Genomic DNA, 14,037 nt, shown 5'->3' with positions numbered 1-14,037 from the left:
ACAGCTTAAAGTGACGTTTATAAAGGCTTAACTGGGTTAATAAACCTAGTTGTCTTAACTAGGCAGGTTAGGGTAATGAGGCAAGTTGAAAAAAAAAAGCCAAAAGGGGCTAATAATTTTAACCTTAAAACCTCTGTTAAACATTTGGGAAATAATTAAAAAGGAAAATAAAATTCAAAGTGAACGATCTCTTTAATTCTACAAAGTTTCCTTTATATAATTGAATGGATGAGCTCTAATGAAACCTCATTGTACCAAATGTTTTTGGTTGCAGTTTAACAGAGGTTACTCTCATAATTCACACCAGTCATCTTGCAGCGTAATGGAAAAAAGGTGTTGATTTGAAATGAATCAGATCAATTATTATGCACTGCAACAAAAATGATCTGCTATATGGCTATCTTGTCTGAGTAAAGGAAGAGGAATGTTTCACCATGCTTATCTATTCTGACATTGCTGATAAACTAAACAAATTGCACGCTTGTGTAACATTAACCAAGCCTTTGCAGATAAATCAATCGTGCCTGATAATAAGCAAAGCCACATGGATCTGGTGCTGAACTTTTTTAACCTCTTGCTTCTCGCTGGGACAGACTTTGTCCTGGTATCACTGGTATCAATACAAACACAGAGAAAGTACTAGGAATAGCAAAACATTACACTCATACAAAAAAGACAACAGAAACAGTCGTTTGGTCACAAGAAAACCTCATCAGTGTTTTATTTGCTCAAAACTTTAACAATAATACTGTAGTTTGTATCATACATTGAGAGCTAAATAAAAAGAGAAGTCATAGGTTTTCTATTAAAATAACATCCTTTTTGTAAAAGTGTTAAATTATTGATGTGGTTTCTACAGAGCACACGTTTTATTGGAAAAAATGGCTCTTGTATAAGTTTATCGCAAGACGAGTGTCACTGTAGTATACTCTCGGTGAAGCTCACAAACATGTCAAGAACATGCTTAGATCATATTTCACCATCAAAATATAAAACAAAAATATAGATTTTGCATTAAATATAAAGCTTATTTTAAATTCTTTTTGTGTCAAGTCAGCACCTTTCACCATTCACAGTACTGCAATATACACTCACTGGCCACTTTATTAGGTACACCTTACTAGTACTGGGTTGAACCCCCTTCTGCCTTCAGAACTGCCTCAATCCTTCTTGGAATAGATTCAACAAGGTACTAGAAATATTCCTCAGAGGTTTTGAGCCATATTGACTTGATAGCATCACGCAGTTGCAGCAGATTTGTCGGCTGCACATCCATGATGTGAATCTCCTGTTTGACCACATCCCAAAAGTGCTCTATTGTATTGAGTCTGGTGACTGTGGAGGCCATTTGAGTACAGTGAACACATTGTCATGTTCAAGAAACCAGTCTGAGATGATTCGCGCTTTATGACATGGTGCATTATCCTACTTGAAGTAGCCATGAGAAGATGGGTACACTGTGGTCATAAAGGGATGGACAGGGTCAGCAACACTCAGGTAGGCTGTGGCGTTGACACGATGCTCAATTGGTTTGATTGGACCCAAAGTGTGTCAAAAAAATATCCCCCACACCATTACACCACCACCAGCCTGAACCGTTGATACAAAGCAGGATGGATCCATGTTTTCATGTTGTTGACACCAAATTCTGACCCCTACCATCTAAATTTCGTAGCAGAAATTGGGACTCATCAGACCAGGCAACATTTTTCCAATCTTCTATTGTTCAATTTTGGTGAGCCTGTGTGAATTGTAGCCTCAGTTTTCTTGTTCTTAGCTGACAGGAGTGACAACAGATGTGGTTTTCTGCTGCTGTAGCCCATCTGTCTCAAGGTTCGATGTGTTGTGTGTTCAGAGATGCTCTTTTGCATGTCTCGGTTATAATGAGTGGTTATTTGCGTTACTGTTGTCTTTCAATCAGCTGAAACCAGCCTGGCCATTCTCCACTGACCTCTGGCATCAACAAGGCATTTGCGTGTCTACATGTCTAAATGCATTGAGTTGCTGCCATGTGATTGGCTGATTAAAAAGTTTTGTTAACGAGCAGTTGTACCTAATGAAGTGGCCAGTAAGTGTAAAGTCCCTATATCACTTTATTTTCTGTTTATATATTTAATTCACATAATGATTTGATTCGGTGCACAACACTGCTTTTGATTAATCCAAAATTTGCCACAACATTCCACATGATAGACTTCATGACTGGATTCTGCAGTTCCAGCTGCGCTTTCCAGATCATGCAAATCATAGGCTCTATTATTTTTTAAATTAAACCCAGAAAAAACAAATTCAACTATCATTTTAGCATTGCTGTAACACAAATTGTGAAACTGATACAATTTAAAACCAGTAAGGTCCTAAAAAGGGTTTTTAGATTTTGTTAATGCAAAATAGAAATGTCATACTTTAATTCTCTGAGCGTCCAGCTGACAATAATGTGGAATTCTACTGCAAAATATTATAGTGAAATACTTGGGAACGCTGTCTTTAACCTTTACCATTTAATTCTAGAACTTTAAATCAAGTTCCTTCATAAAACACACTGTTTGTAGGATGTAATGTGTCATAGTTTCAGTGCAAGTGGAGAGATGAATTTCACATCAGTGTATAACCATATAAATGAATCTGTTAATGATTATGATCTTTACATGAAGTTATCATGCTTATAAATTAAATTAATACTGTTCTTGGGTGTTAAGTTAATTACTGCATGTTTTTCCTCAGAATGATCTACATTCTGATTGACCCGTCTGTCCTATAGCAGGCTGAACAAGGGCAGAACCAGGCCCCGGGTCGCATGCAGAACAGCTGCGGGGAGAGCAGAAAAATACAGCGCCGTTACATCCACAAAAAGAAGCTGCACGGCGCCAAGCAGCAACATCCCAAGCATGTATCCCCAAAACAGCAGACTGTGCCAGTTGCCCTGACTCAGTGCCTTCGGGCCATCGGGGTGCAGAACACATAGGAACCCTAATAAGAGGGTTCGGGTCACTGTTAGAGTGTAGTAGAGGTCAAAGGTTGAGGCGTTGCTTCGCTCCGTTTGGGCCACTTTAGCTAACCAGGCCAGAGAGATGCTGTGGAGGATCAGGCTGAGCGGAGAATACACAAACTCCAGCGGCTCCATCGCATACAGTCCTTTACACACTGCACAAGAGAAACAAGGGGAAATATTGGGCTTATTTATGCGTTCATAATAGCCGTAGTGTTCAACAATACTTACTCAAAAAACACTGTTGCAGCATCTGTTTTTAGCACGCTTTCTTTAAAATTTGTTTTACAAAAAGTGCTGTCTCCTTTGATTGGTCAGCCAGTCATGTTGTGATTATTCTACTGGTTACTAGAGCGCACTTTAGAAATATAACCCCCCACCACGTATCGTATACAGAGGTCTCTTGAAGTGCAGTTATATGAAAGGTAATCAGGGCCGCCAAAAATTTAATTTTATTGCATCAACATGCACAGTTTGACTAAAGAGCATGGAATCACCAAGAGGCGACACTCTAGTGTAATTTGGGAAACAGCCACTAGAGGGCTCATTTTGGAATGAAAACTCCAATAGAACAACAGCATATTATAAGTCTGTAAAATAAACTATTAAAAGTGCTGATGATTGTGATAATAAGTGTTGTATTGTCATCTTTCAGGTTGTATCTCAGCTTTAATGCGCTTTTTAAATAAATAAATAAAAAAGAAAGCAACTGCTTGTTATCGCGACAGTAATGAGATCCAATGGACAGCCGATCACTTTCACTCCAAAATGGCAGAATCCAGGGCTGTTGCTCTGCGCTGCTAATGCAATGAAACATTCTATTGAGGGTCGCCTCTTGGTCATTCTAAGCTCTTTGGTTTGACCATGCGATTGCATCAACGACTTCAACATCCAATGGAATTGCTGTATTTGAGACTATTTGTAATACAATACAAACATATGTAATACAATGTTGCATTGGGATGTACCTTCTATAGAAATTGCTACATCAACAGAGTTAGCAACAGTGCTTATCTTCATGTTTTGAAGAAACAAAGAAAAAGACTGAAAATAAACTGACAACTGAATTTTAGATGCTGTTTACACTAGCACATTTCCATTTTAAAAGTATAGAGGTTGTTACAGTCATGCTTGTAATCCACACTATCCTGGCATCTTTGAGCGACTAAAAAGGAGCATTTATGAAAACATTAAAGATCATGTTATATTTTGGAAATGCTGGTGTTACATGACAGTGTAGGTGGACTGAAATGTGTATTGATGCTGGCAAGATATAAGATATATCATGCATTTTTCTTAGTGCGGTAAAAAGGTTATAGAGACAGAGCCCTTTTATTCTAAAATGATGCACACTTATGAAAATGGAGTCGTGCTGTACACAATCACTCTCTGATTGGTCTTCTTTACTGTTGCATTTTATTTCAAGCTCTAATTTTGTTGTCAAGTTCCTCTCATATGACCATTATAGTACACTGTCATTGGGGCAGTACTTTTTTAATACATTTCTTGCCTTACAGGTACATATTTTTATCTTAAAGGAACACTCCAACTTTTTTGAAGAGGGCTAATTTTACTAAGTCTTCTAGAGTTAAACGGTTGACTCAAACCATTTGGTAATACCTTCAGCCAATCTCTTGTTCTGGTGGGGTCACTTTCAGCTTAGCTTTGCATAATGAATTGAATTTGATTTGACCATTAGCTTTTTTTTAGTTGGAAGAGTCTTCTAGGGTCTACATTGTGTAATAAAACCTAAAATAAATTTTTTAAAATGGTTCAAGTCAGTTGTTTAACTGTAGGAGATTTGTAAAATGTGCCTTTTTTTTAAAAAAAGTTTGCATGTTCCTTTAAAGCAGGGGAGCTTAAACTCGGTCCTAGAGGGCTGGTGTCCTGCAAAGTTTAGGCTGCGTCCGAATATGCCTACTACTCAGTAGATACTGCATTTGAATTTATATTTACTACTTGACCCTGACTCAATGAAAAGTATGTTCTATACAGTATGGATGTGAGTACGAATGGAACTCGGACATATTACGTCTGCTTTTTTTGTCATAATCACGTGACCTAAGCTCATCGGTTGCTTCACTACCATTCATGAATGCTTTCACAGGGCATCAGTGTGATGTGCATTTTTCAAACTCTATGAATTTGGACATACTACTCCACAGCTAGCAAAATTCATTTGGCTTAAAATCCGGCCCACACGAGACACATCTGGCCCACATATCGCTTAGAATGATGGCACTTGGGCGGTCCACTCATGTTTGCCAGATCTGGGCCATAATTAAGCCATAGCAATATCACATATCAGCCAGAATTTAAACAAATGAACCAGAACTGACCCTATTCTGGGCCACAATTTGCTTTTATTCTGGCCCAGATCTGGGCTTCACCTTACACTTGCTGGTTGTAGCAAAGTACAAAACTCCCAGCATGCATTGCAGTATGAATACATTATATAGCTTATTAATGCTCCAGTTATCATTATTTGCTTTTGGTTCTACTGTTTATGTTGATGATGTTGATTTTATCACTTTTAATATTCTTTTTGTGATGTTTGTGAGTTTTGTTCATTTTGTTTATTGTCACTGTTGTTGAGGTTTATATGCTGATTATTGATGTCTCTGTGAGCAGAAGTTAAACCATAGAACTTTTTTAGCTTATAAATCTTCATAATTCTATGGCACGTGCAAGCATGTTATTACGTTACTTCTAATAATGGATTAAACATTGATTAACATCAGTGAATTATATTATTTCATCACAGGTTGTGCCTCAATTTTATTGTTTTTTTTTACTTGGTTTGTTTGCTTTAATGAACAAACTAAAGCAAACACTTTTCTCTATGCTGATGATTTTAGTCTATGTGGCCCACATGTTTTAAAATAACTGGGCCACATTAGGCTCACAGCTGCAATAGCCAGAGCTTACTGTGCCAAATATTTGCCAAGTGGCACATATATGTCTTAAAATAACTGGTCCACATTTGCACGTGTGAGCCACTTTAGGTTTAGACCCAGATAACCCTTTAATGACTATGCCACATTTTTGCCAACTGTGACCCACATTTGTCCTCCATCATTTGGGCCTAATTTATAATTTTTCACATGGGCCACATTAGGCTTACATTCAGATTACATTTTGCCATAAGTGCCAAATCTTTGCCTTAAATGGCCCATATATGAATTTAAATCTTTAGCCCCCCTTTGCCATTGTACAGGTGGGCCACTTCAGGCTCGCATTCATTTTGTCTGGACCGAAGGAAGACCACCAGTGCCGCATAACTGCCTAAAGTAACCTACATTCATATGCTGTCTGGGTCTGCTCGCATACTTAACTTCAGCGTACTATATAGTATGGAAATATAGGATTTCGGACACAGCCTTAAGCAGCGGTCCCACTGCACTCTTCTCCCCATAGACTTCCATTCATATGCACGCGAATGTGTCAGACTGGAAACACAAGCTCATGCGACAAGTTTCGTGGTTTGCTGCGTTGCAAAATTCAAGCTTGGTTTAAGCTGTGGTCACACTGGGGTTTTCCTCCCATAGACTTCCATTCATACACACGCAAATGCGTCAGACCGGAAAAGCAGGGTCATGCGTCAAGTTTCGCGGGTTGCTGCAGTGCAAAGTTCAAGCTTGGTGAACTCTGACCTGCGAAATCGCATCACTTGACTCTGTGAGACCAATCGAGGATCAAAACATGACCTCTCTGGATAGAAATTTAAAACATGGATAAAAATTTAAAACATCATCTTTTTTTTTAATCCTGCCCCTTTTCGCAGCGCCGTACTACAGAATTTAAGCTCAAACTCTAGTGTGACTGCAGCTTTAGTTCTAACACTAATTGGACACACCTGAGCTAGCTAATTAAGCTCTAACTAGGCTTTCTAGAAACAATATGCAGGTGTGTTCAGGCAGTTTGGAGCTGAAATCTGCAGGACATAGGGCCATATTTGGGCACTCCTGCTTTAAAGGTACAATTTTGTACTTTTAGAGTACACTTTTGTACCCTTAAGATACTATAAAATACACATTTTTACTTTTCCGGTAATAATATGTACCTTTGATGTACAAATGTAGACCTGTTATGTAAAAAAATGTTACCTTTTAAAAAGGAACCGCCCCAGTGACAGGTACCTTTATTTCTGAGAGTGTGTGGATGCTGGCAAGATACTTATCCAGTGAGAGTGAATGGTCATGTCTCATGCATTTACACAAAAGTGTAACTGGAGATCTTTTTCTTAGTGCGGTAAAAAGGTTATAGAGACAAAGAGCCCTTTTATTCTAAAATGATGCTTTAAAATGAAAATACACTAGTGTAAACACAGCCTTAGTTGCAGTGTGTAGCCTATATAATCATAGTTTCCTTCACATATTGATATCCTATTCCTGGCCTTATATTGTCAGCTAAATTTGATTACAAGCCAAATATTATGCAAATTTGTTATTTGATGACATAGCTATAATAGCAGGACTTTAAATATGTCTGTAGGAGATACATTTTCTTGTTGGAACTCCTATGTGAAGAACTTGTGATATTGCAGACTGTTTACAAGGCCAAACAGCTATATTACAATCTATTAGAAATGTAAAATCTTTAAAGTTAAAGAGCCCATTCTTCTTCATAGATATCAGAAGCAATCATACCTGTGACGCTGACGGAGGAGACAGTGAGCACAGTGAGAAAGCAGGACACAGGGATGGAGCCTGGAATACTCAGAGCAAACAGGTGACCCAAGCTCACGCTGACCATCGGGAGGAACCGGGCAATCAGCGGGAACAGGCCAGAGTGAGTACAGGCTTCAGCCCATACAGCCAAAACACACTGAACGCTCCCGCAGACCGCTGGCACAAACAAACGCTCTGCCAGCCTCAGGGAGAAAGGCTTGAGGTGGATCAGACCCACACCGTGCAAAGCTAGCAGTGCCAGCAGATTTAGAAATACCTAGAGAAGAAGGAAGAAGGAAGTTCAGTGCACCAGACTAAAAACATGCTGGAGATTAAACCTGATAAACAGCACCATAAATGCTTGCAGGGTCATACATTATGGACTTTTATTGTGTATACCTAGGGAAATCAAGCCCAATTTCAGAGTATATTAATAAACATGTCACTGTAAACAGAAACAACAGCTGCTTGATCAAACTACGGTGGCCATTTTAAAATGTATGACTAAACACTTATTCAGCATATGTTTTACGCAACGCATGCCCTTCCAGCTGCAACCATTCATTGAGAAACACCCATATACTTCCATTTACACACATACACTGCAGACAATTTAGCTTACTAAATTCACCATTAGCAATATTTAGCGCCACCATGTTAGTGTTACGTAACATCTATTTTTTACTAGCTAGGTCATGACGCTCAACCCCCAACCTGGAAGACCAGGACATACACACATACACCACTGACAGCTTAGCTTAGCCAATTCTATAGCGCATTTCTTTGGACTTGTGAGGAAAACCGGACCACCCAGAGGAAACCCACACTAACACAGGGAGAATATGCAATCTCCACACAGAAATGCCAACTGACCCAACTAAGGCTCAAACCAGCAACCTTCTTGCTGTGAGGCGAGAGCACTACCCACTGCGCCACCTTGCTGCCCTCCTTAAATGATTTAGTTGAATCAAATTAACTTTTCTAGTCATGTCAACTTACATCAATCATTCATTCATTCATTTTCGGCTTAGTCTCTTTGTTAATCTGGGATCGCCACAGTGAATTTCGGCCAACTTATCCAGCATAATTTTTACACAGCGGATGCCCTTCCAGTTGCAACCCATCACTGGGAAACATTCATACACTCTCATTCACACTTATACACTATGGACAATTTAGTTTACCCAATTCACCTATAGCGCATGTCTTTGGACTTGTGGAGAAAACCGGAGAGAACACGGGGAGAACATGCAATCTCCACATAGAAATGCCAACTGACCCAGCTGAAGCTCAAACCAGCAACCTTCTTGCTGTGAGGCGATTGTGCTACCCACTGTGCCACCATGACGCCCATTCATTCATTTTCTTTTCGGCTTAGTCCCTTTTACTTCAATCAAAGTGACAAAGTCAAGTCAAACTTTTTTTTATACATTTTTTAAAAATTGTTTTAACCAGATTAACTATTAAAATATGCCAAAGCAACATAAAAGTATTTGTTGTCTTGGCTTTTTGTCATTACATTTTGATAGTGGATGATTTTCACTATAAATACAGAAATTCAAAAACTAATTTGAACCTGGAAAGCCAGTTTTTTCTATTTATTTAGATCATGAACGATTATTTTTTCAGGACAATGTACTTCTCAAGCTTTTTGTTTTATGGCAGAACAGTTTTGCTGCTGCAGAGAAGGCATATGGTTACGGTTAGGGACTGGTTTAATGGTGTGGGTATGTTTTAATTGCATTTAATTTTAATAAATGTGAGTCTGAAACTGGGCATCACGGTGGCGCAGTGGGTAGCACGATCGCCTCACTGCAGAAAGGTTGCTGGTTCGAGCCTCGGCTGGGTCAGTTGGTATTTCTGTGTGGAGTTTGCATGTTCTCCCCATGTTGGGATGGGTTTCCCACACAAATCCAAAGACGTGGTATAGGTAATTTGTCTAAATTGTTCGGGGATAAATTGCCCTTACTGTATGAAGGTGAATGATGATGTTTCCCAATGATGGGTTGCAGCTGAAGGGGCATCCTCTGCATAGAAAAATATGCTGTATATGTTGGCAGTTTATTCTGCTTTGGCAACTCTAGATTAATAAAGGGAAATGAATGAATATATATATATATATATATATATATATATATATATATATATATATATATATATATATATATATATATATATATATATATATATATATATATATATATATATATATATACACACACACACACACACATACACACACACACACACATATATATATATATATATATATATATATATATATATATATATATATATATATATATATATATATACACACACACACACACACACACACATATATATATATATATATATATATATATATATATATATATACACACACACACACACACATATATATATATATATATATATATATATATATATATATATATATTTTTTTTTTTTTTTTTACTGATGTCTTTTTTAATTTTGCAGATAGAAGCCAAAAAATACAATTTTCTAGTACATACTATAAATATGTAAATACTATTTTTCATAGTACAAAAGATTATGAATATCACAGAGATTTATTCAAAGGAATCTGTTTCAGAAGCAGTTCAGAATGCAATTTTTTAAATGAAGTCATCAAATGTTTGTCATTAAATGTCAAGACATTACATCTTGGTCATTAAATCAAAAGAGAGAGAAAACCAAATGCTACAATTTCCTGATGTTAATGTAAATTTAAAATTCTCAAATTTGAGAAAAAAAGTACTGTTTCTTTTTTTTAAACAAAGAGTACTACATAATAAAAAAGAAAAAGAAAACCCAAACATTTTCACTCGGTGGTCTTAGACTTTGACCTCACGCGTAGGTATAAATGTTCCCTTTAAGTTTCTTACTTGTCAAAGGCTGCGTTCATTTTTAATATACAGCCAGCCATAACATGCAAATACACAAACACTAAAAGGACTCCACCAGTTTATAGCTCTAGTCCAATGATCACATGAACACACCTAATGATTCACCTGGGAGCAGAGAATCCTCTTGCTTCAAGCTACAAACATCCAGATGCTTAATACTGATAATGACATGCTAGATATGCAAATGTGTAGGTTTTTCACATAATTGTGGTTTATTTGACATTTTCCTCTCTTAATCCATCTCAACATCTTATTTGTGAATTAAACCTAACAACTTGGCTGATAGAAAAGTTGGATTGTATGGAATAATATACACGTTTTAACTTTTGTAATTGTAAAAGTTTCATTTTTTCATCACGTAAAACAGCAGCTGATAGATAATAACACTAGATAATTTAGCACACTAAATAATAACTGTTTAAATAAAATAATTTTTTGGGGTTTTATTTAAGCTTCGTCTAAAAAAAAAAAAATCCATCTTTATTCATTTTAAACTGGCCACAGCTTTCTGCACTGACTCCAAACTCTTGACTAGAAAGCCAGAAATATTGTCTCATCAATACTTACGGCACATATTCAAGATCATAAAACAGATAGAGAACTGATTAAGATGAACTGATAACGGAGAACCTGTGTGGGCAAAGTACCTGTATGAATGCAATTGGCACCGCAAAAGGATAGTGATACTGGGGAATGAAGATCCTGCTTACAAAGCTGTGTAGATTATCGGCCAGCGCATACACAATCACAGCCACCAGGGCCGTAATGCACAGCAGGAGCGGCACCAGTGGTTTACACACTTCATACACACAAGCTCTCAGAGCATGCGGCGTGTGCATCTGCCACCATGCCGTACTAAAAAACACACACAGATTGTACAGTGATTATTAAATAAAGTAGTATAATGGCACAAGCATTAATGGTTGAGATTTGCAAGATGTAAACAACTTACAATCACAATTCAACTGAGTTTTGTGCTTATTAGTAATGTTTCTCACCATCTGGACACTAGATTTTGCCAGGGGTCCATACTGGTGGTCCACACACCTGTGGACCAGTGAGGTTTTAGATTTTTAACCCCTTTACAACATTAGGGGCTGGGGGATGAATGTAAAATGACCTGAACACAAATACAAGTCACAGATAAATAAGAATGAAAAAAGACTAAAGGTTTAGGAACAAAAGTGTTCATTATAAAAGACATTTATAAATAAGTAAAGAGCAGCATATGTAGAGTGCCATGAAAATTACTGACCATTATTATTGCTCGGTGTAATCTTCAAGCCGCCATTAACAAAAAAAGCGCTGCCATATGTCATGTTTTCTCCTGTAATATTTAACAGATCACTCAGTTGTACTTAGTGCAAAATACAAAGTAGCCTAAACCAAAGTCAAGCATGTTTTTTGTAGGAAAAAAGTATATATTATGAAATATTCAATTTGACAAATATTAAATATTATAAATGATAAAATAGAAATTTGTCTAATTAAAATAAAAAGTTATTTTGGTTCACATACAGTAAACAAATGTATATATTTGACACAGAATGTAATATCAAATGATACAAAACTATATAAAACATAATTAAGCTCAAAATAATATAATAGTGTATAGTTTAGTCAACCAAAATCATGTATTGTAATTATAATATAAACTCCTTATTGTTATCCTTTTGTATTATTAGCTAAATGACAGGTTCTTCTGGTGCATCCAGAAAACATAAGTGAATTAAAACTAATTATAATGTAAATCATATGATACTTAAACAGTTGAAGTCAGAATTATTAGCCCCCCTGAATTATCAGCCCCCGTTATTTTTCCTCCAATTTCTGTTTAATGGAGAGAAGTTTTTATCCGCACATTTTTTTAAACATAAGAGTTTTAATAACTTATTCCTAATAACTGCCTTTTATTTCTAATAACTAATTTATTTTATCTTTGCCATGATGACAGTAAATAATATTTGACTAGATATTTTTCAAGACACTTCTATACAGCTTAAAGTGACATTCAAAGGCTTAACTAGATTAATTAATCGAATAAAAATATAGCTTAAAGGGGCTAATAATTTTTGTCCTTAAAATATCTTTTCTAAAAATTAAAAACTGCTTTTATTTTAGCTGAAATCAAACAAATAAGACTTTCTCCAGAAGAAAAAAATATTATCAGACATACTGTGAAAATGTCCTTGCTCTGTTAAACATCACCTGGTAAATATGTTAAAAAGAAAGGAAAATCAAACGGGGTCTAATAATTCTGACTTCAACAGTAGTATTACCAAATCATCATATAATTCAATAAAAAAAAAACATTAATGAAAAACTAAGTAGGCAACGAAAAAAGTAAATTCAGATAAACTCACATTGCTTGGTCATCACGCGATTCCGTTAACGGACATAAGGCAGTTCAATGTCTGTCACGAGTAGCTGAGCACGGGTTACCAGCACGACTGGACTTTGACCTACTTTATGTGAGAATTTAAAATACATAGAAAGTTTATCTAACTTCCGTGGATGAGATGTTTCCTCCCCTTGACTCGGGCCGTTAGATTCAGTGTCGCCGAGCTTTTGTTTAGTGAGTCTATTGAGCAGACTGCATAGTGAATGAATGTACCTGCAGAAGACGGAGGACGAGAGAAGTTAATTAATGATTGAATACGTCACCACCCTGCATGCACGCGCATCAGGAAGGCTGGTAAATAAATACCAACGCAGTGCTACTCTTGCCACAAACAACCTAGCACTTTCAGCTTTTTTTTGACAAAACATGAAGACTGGAAGCAGAATTTAAGATTTCAAGTCAGAATTTGGGTATCATTTGCATCTTTTAACATTTGGTGGGCCATCCGACCCAATGGCTTGTCACAAATTAGTTTTTTTCCAAAGAATTATCCATAAAAACATACAATTTTATGTTATCTTTAAATGTAAATGTGGCTTTCAATGTTCCAATATTAACACAGACATTGTAAATAAACATTCATTATGTCCATCCATAAGTTATCACAAATAATCAGACAAACATTTCTGTGTAAATATGTGCTCACACAGCAGCTGGATCCACAGAATAAATGGTGAACTGGGCTGAGAGCAAACAAGCACATTATTTCCAGACAGGTGGCTGAGTAAGAATCCTAGAACAGACTGACAAAGTACTATAACCATGACTACCCGGCACTTATTAATCAGGTCAAATATCAGTCAGAAATAAGATGGTGACATCATATACTGTGGAATGACACAGGGATGGGTCAATGATTTTATGATTTTGATTTTATTTTATTATTGGTTAAAGTTAGCTTAGCAAAGCCTACAGCGAATTAATTTTGGGGCCAGAAGTGCTTTAATGTTATAGCGGAGAACGCTAAAATGCCGTCCAAACACTGCTATTTCCAGAGCTTGTTTTGTTTCTTTATTTGGGCTTAAGGACATAAATACAGGACACAAAGACAGAACTGATAACAGTTTC

At 36.7% G+C, this 14,037-nt stretch overlaps 1 protein-coding gene across 8 annotated transcripts; it reads right to left on the bottom strand.

The window, feature by feature from the left end:
* Positions 1 to 691: 691 nt before the first annotated feature.
* si:ch211-248a14.8 lies at positions 692 to 13,180 on the bottom strand. Of its 8 annotated transcripts, none has more exons than XM_073928451.1 (6): positions 12,932 to 13,180; positions 11,824 to 11,895; positions 11,521 to 11,688; positions 11,216 to 11,423; positions 7,639 to 7,936; positions 692 to 3,144 (listed from the first exon to the last, which is right to left on the bottom strand). In XM_073928451.1, the coding sequence occupies exons 4-6, from the start codon at positions 11,405 to 11,407 to the stop codon at positions 2,756 to 2,758; spliced, it is 879 nt and encodes a 292-aa protein (XP_073784552.1). In that variant the 5' UTR covers positions 11,408 to 11,423; positions 11,521 to 11,688; positions 11,824 to 11,895; positions 12,932 to 13,180; the 3' UTR covers positions 692 to 2,755. The 8 variants fall into 8 exon arrangements, with proteins under 8 accessions (XP_073784552.1, XP_073784554.1, XP_021328768.1 ...); XM_073928453.1 differs by having other exon boundaries at positions 11,279 to 11,423; XM_021473093.3 differs by having other exon boundaries at positions 11,567 to 11,688.
* Between the last annotated feature and the right edge of the window lie 857 nt (positions 13,181 to 14,037).

Source organism: Danio rerio, chromosome 17 (genome assembly GCF_049306965.1).
Source record: "Danio rerio strain Tuebingen ecotype United States chromosome 17, GRCz12tu, whole genome shotgun sequence".
Lineage (NCBI taxonomy): Eukaryota > Metazoa > Chordata > Actinopteri > Cypriniformes > Danionidae > Danio > Danio rerio.
Note: the sequence above shows the minus strand (reverse complement) of the source record. Positions and strands in the feature narration are given on the sequence as shown.

Coding starts and splice junctions, on each gene's coding strand:
- si:ch211-248a14.8 (XM_073928450.1), bottom strand. CDS start 11,887: ATGACATATGGCAGCGCTTTTTTTGTTAATGGCGGCTTGAAGATTACA. Junction 11,424..11,566: donor CAAAATCTAGTGTCCAGATG/GTGAGAAACATT, acceptor TGTGTTTTTTAG/TACGGCATGGTGGCAGATGC. Junction 3,145..7,638: donor CTCCTCCGTCAGCGTCACAG/GTATGATTGCTT, acceptor TCTCTTGTGCAG/TGTGTAAAGGACTGTATGCG.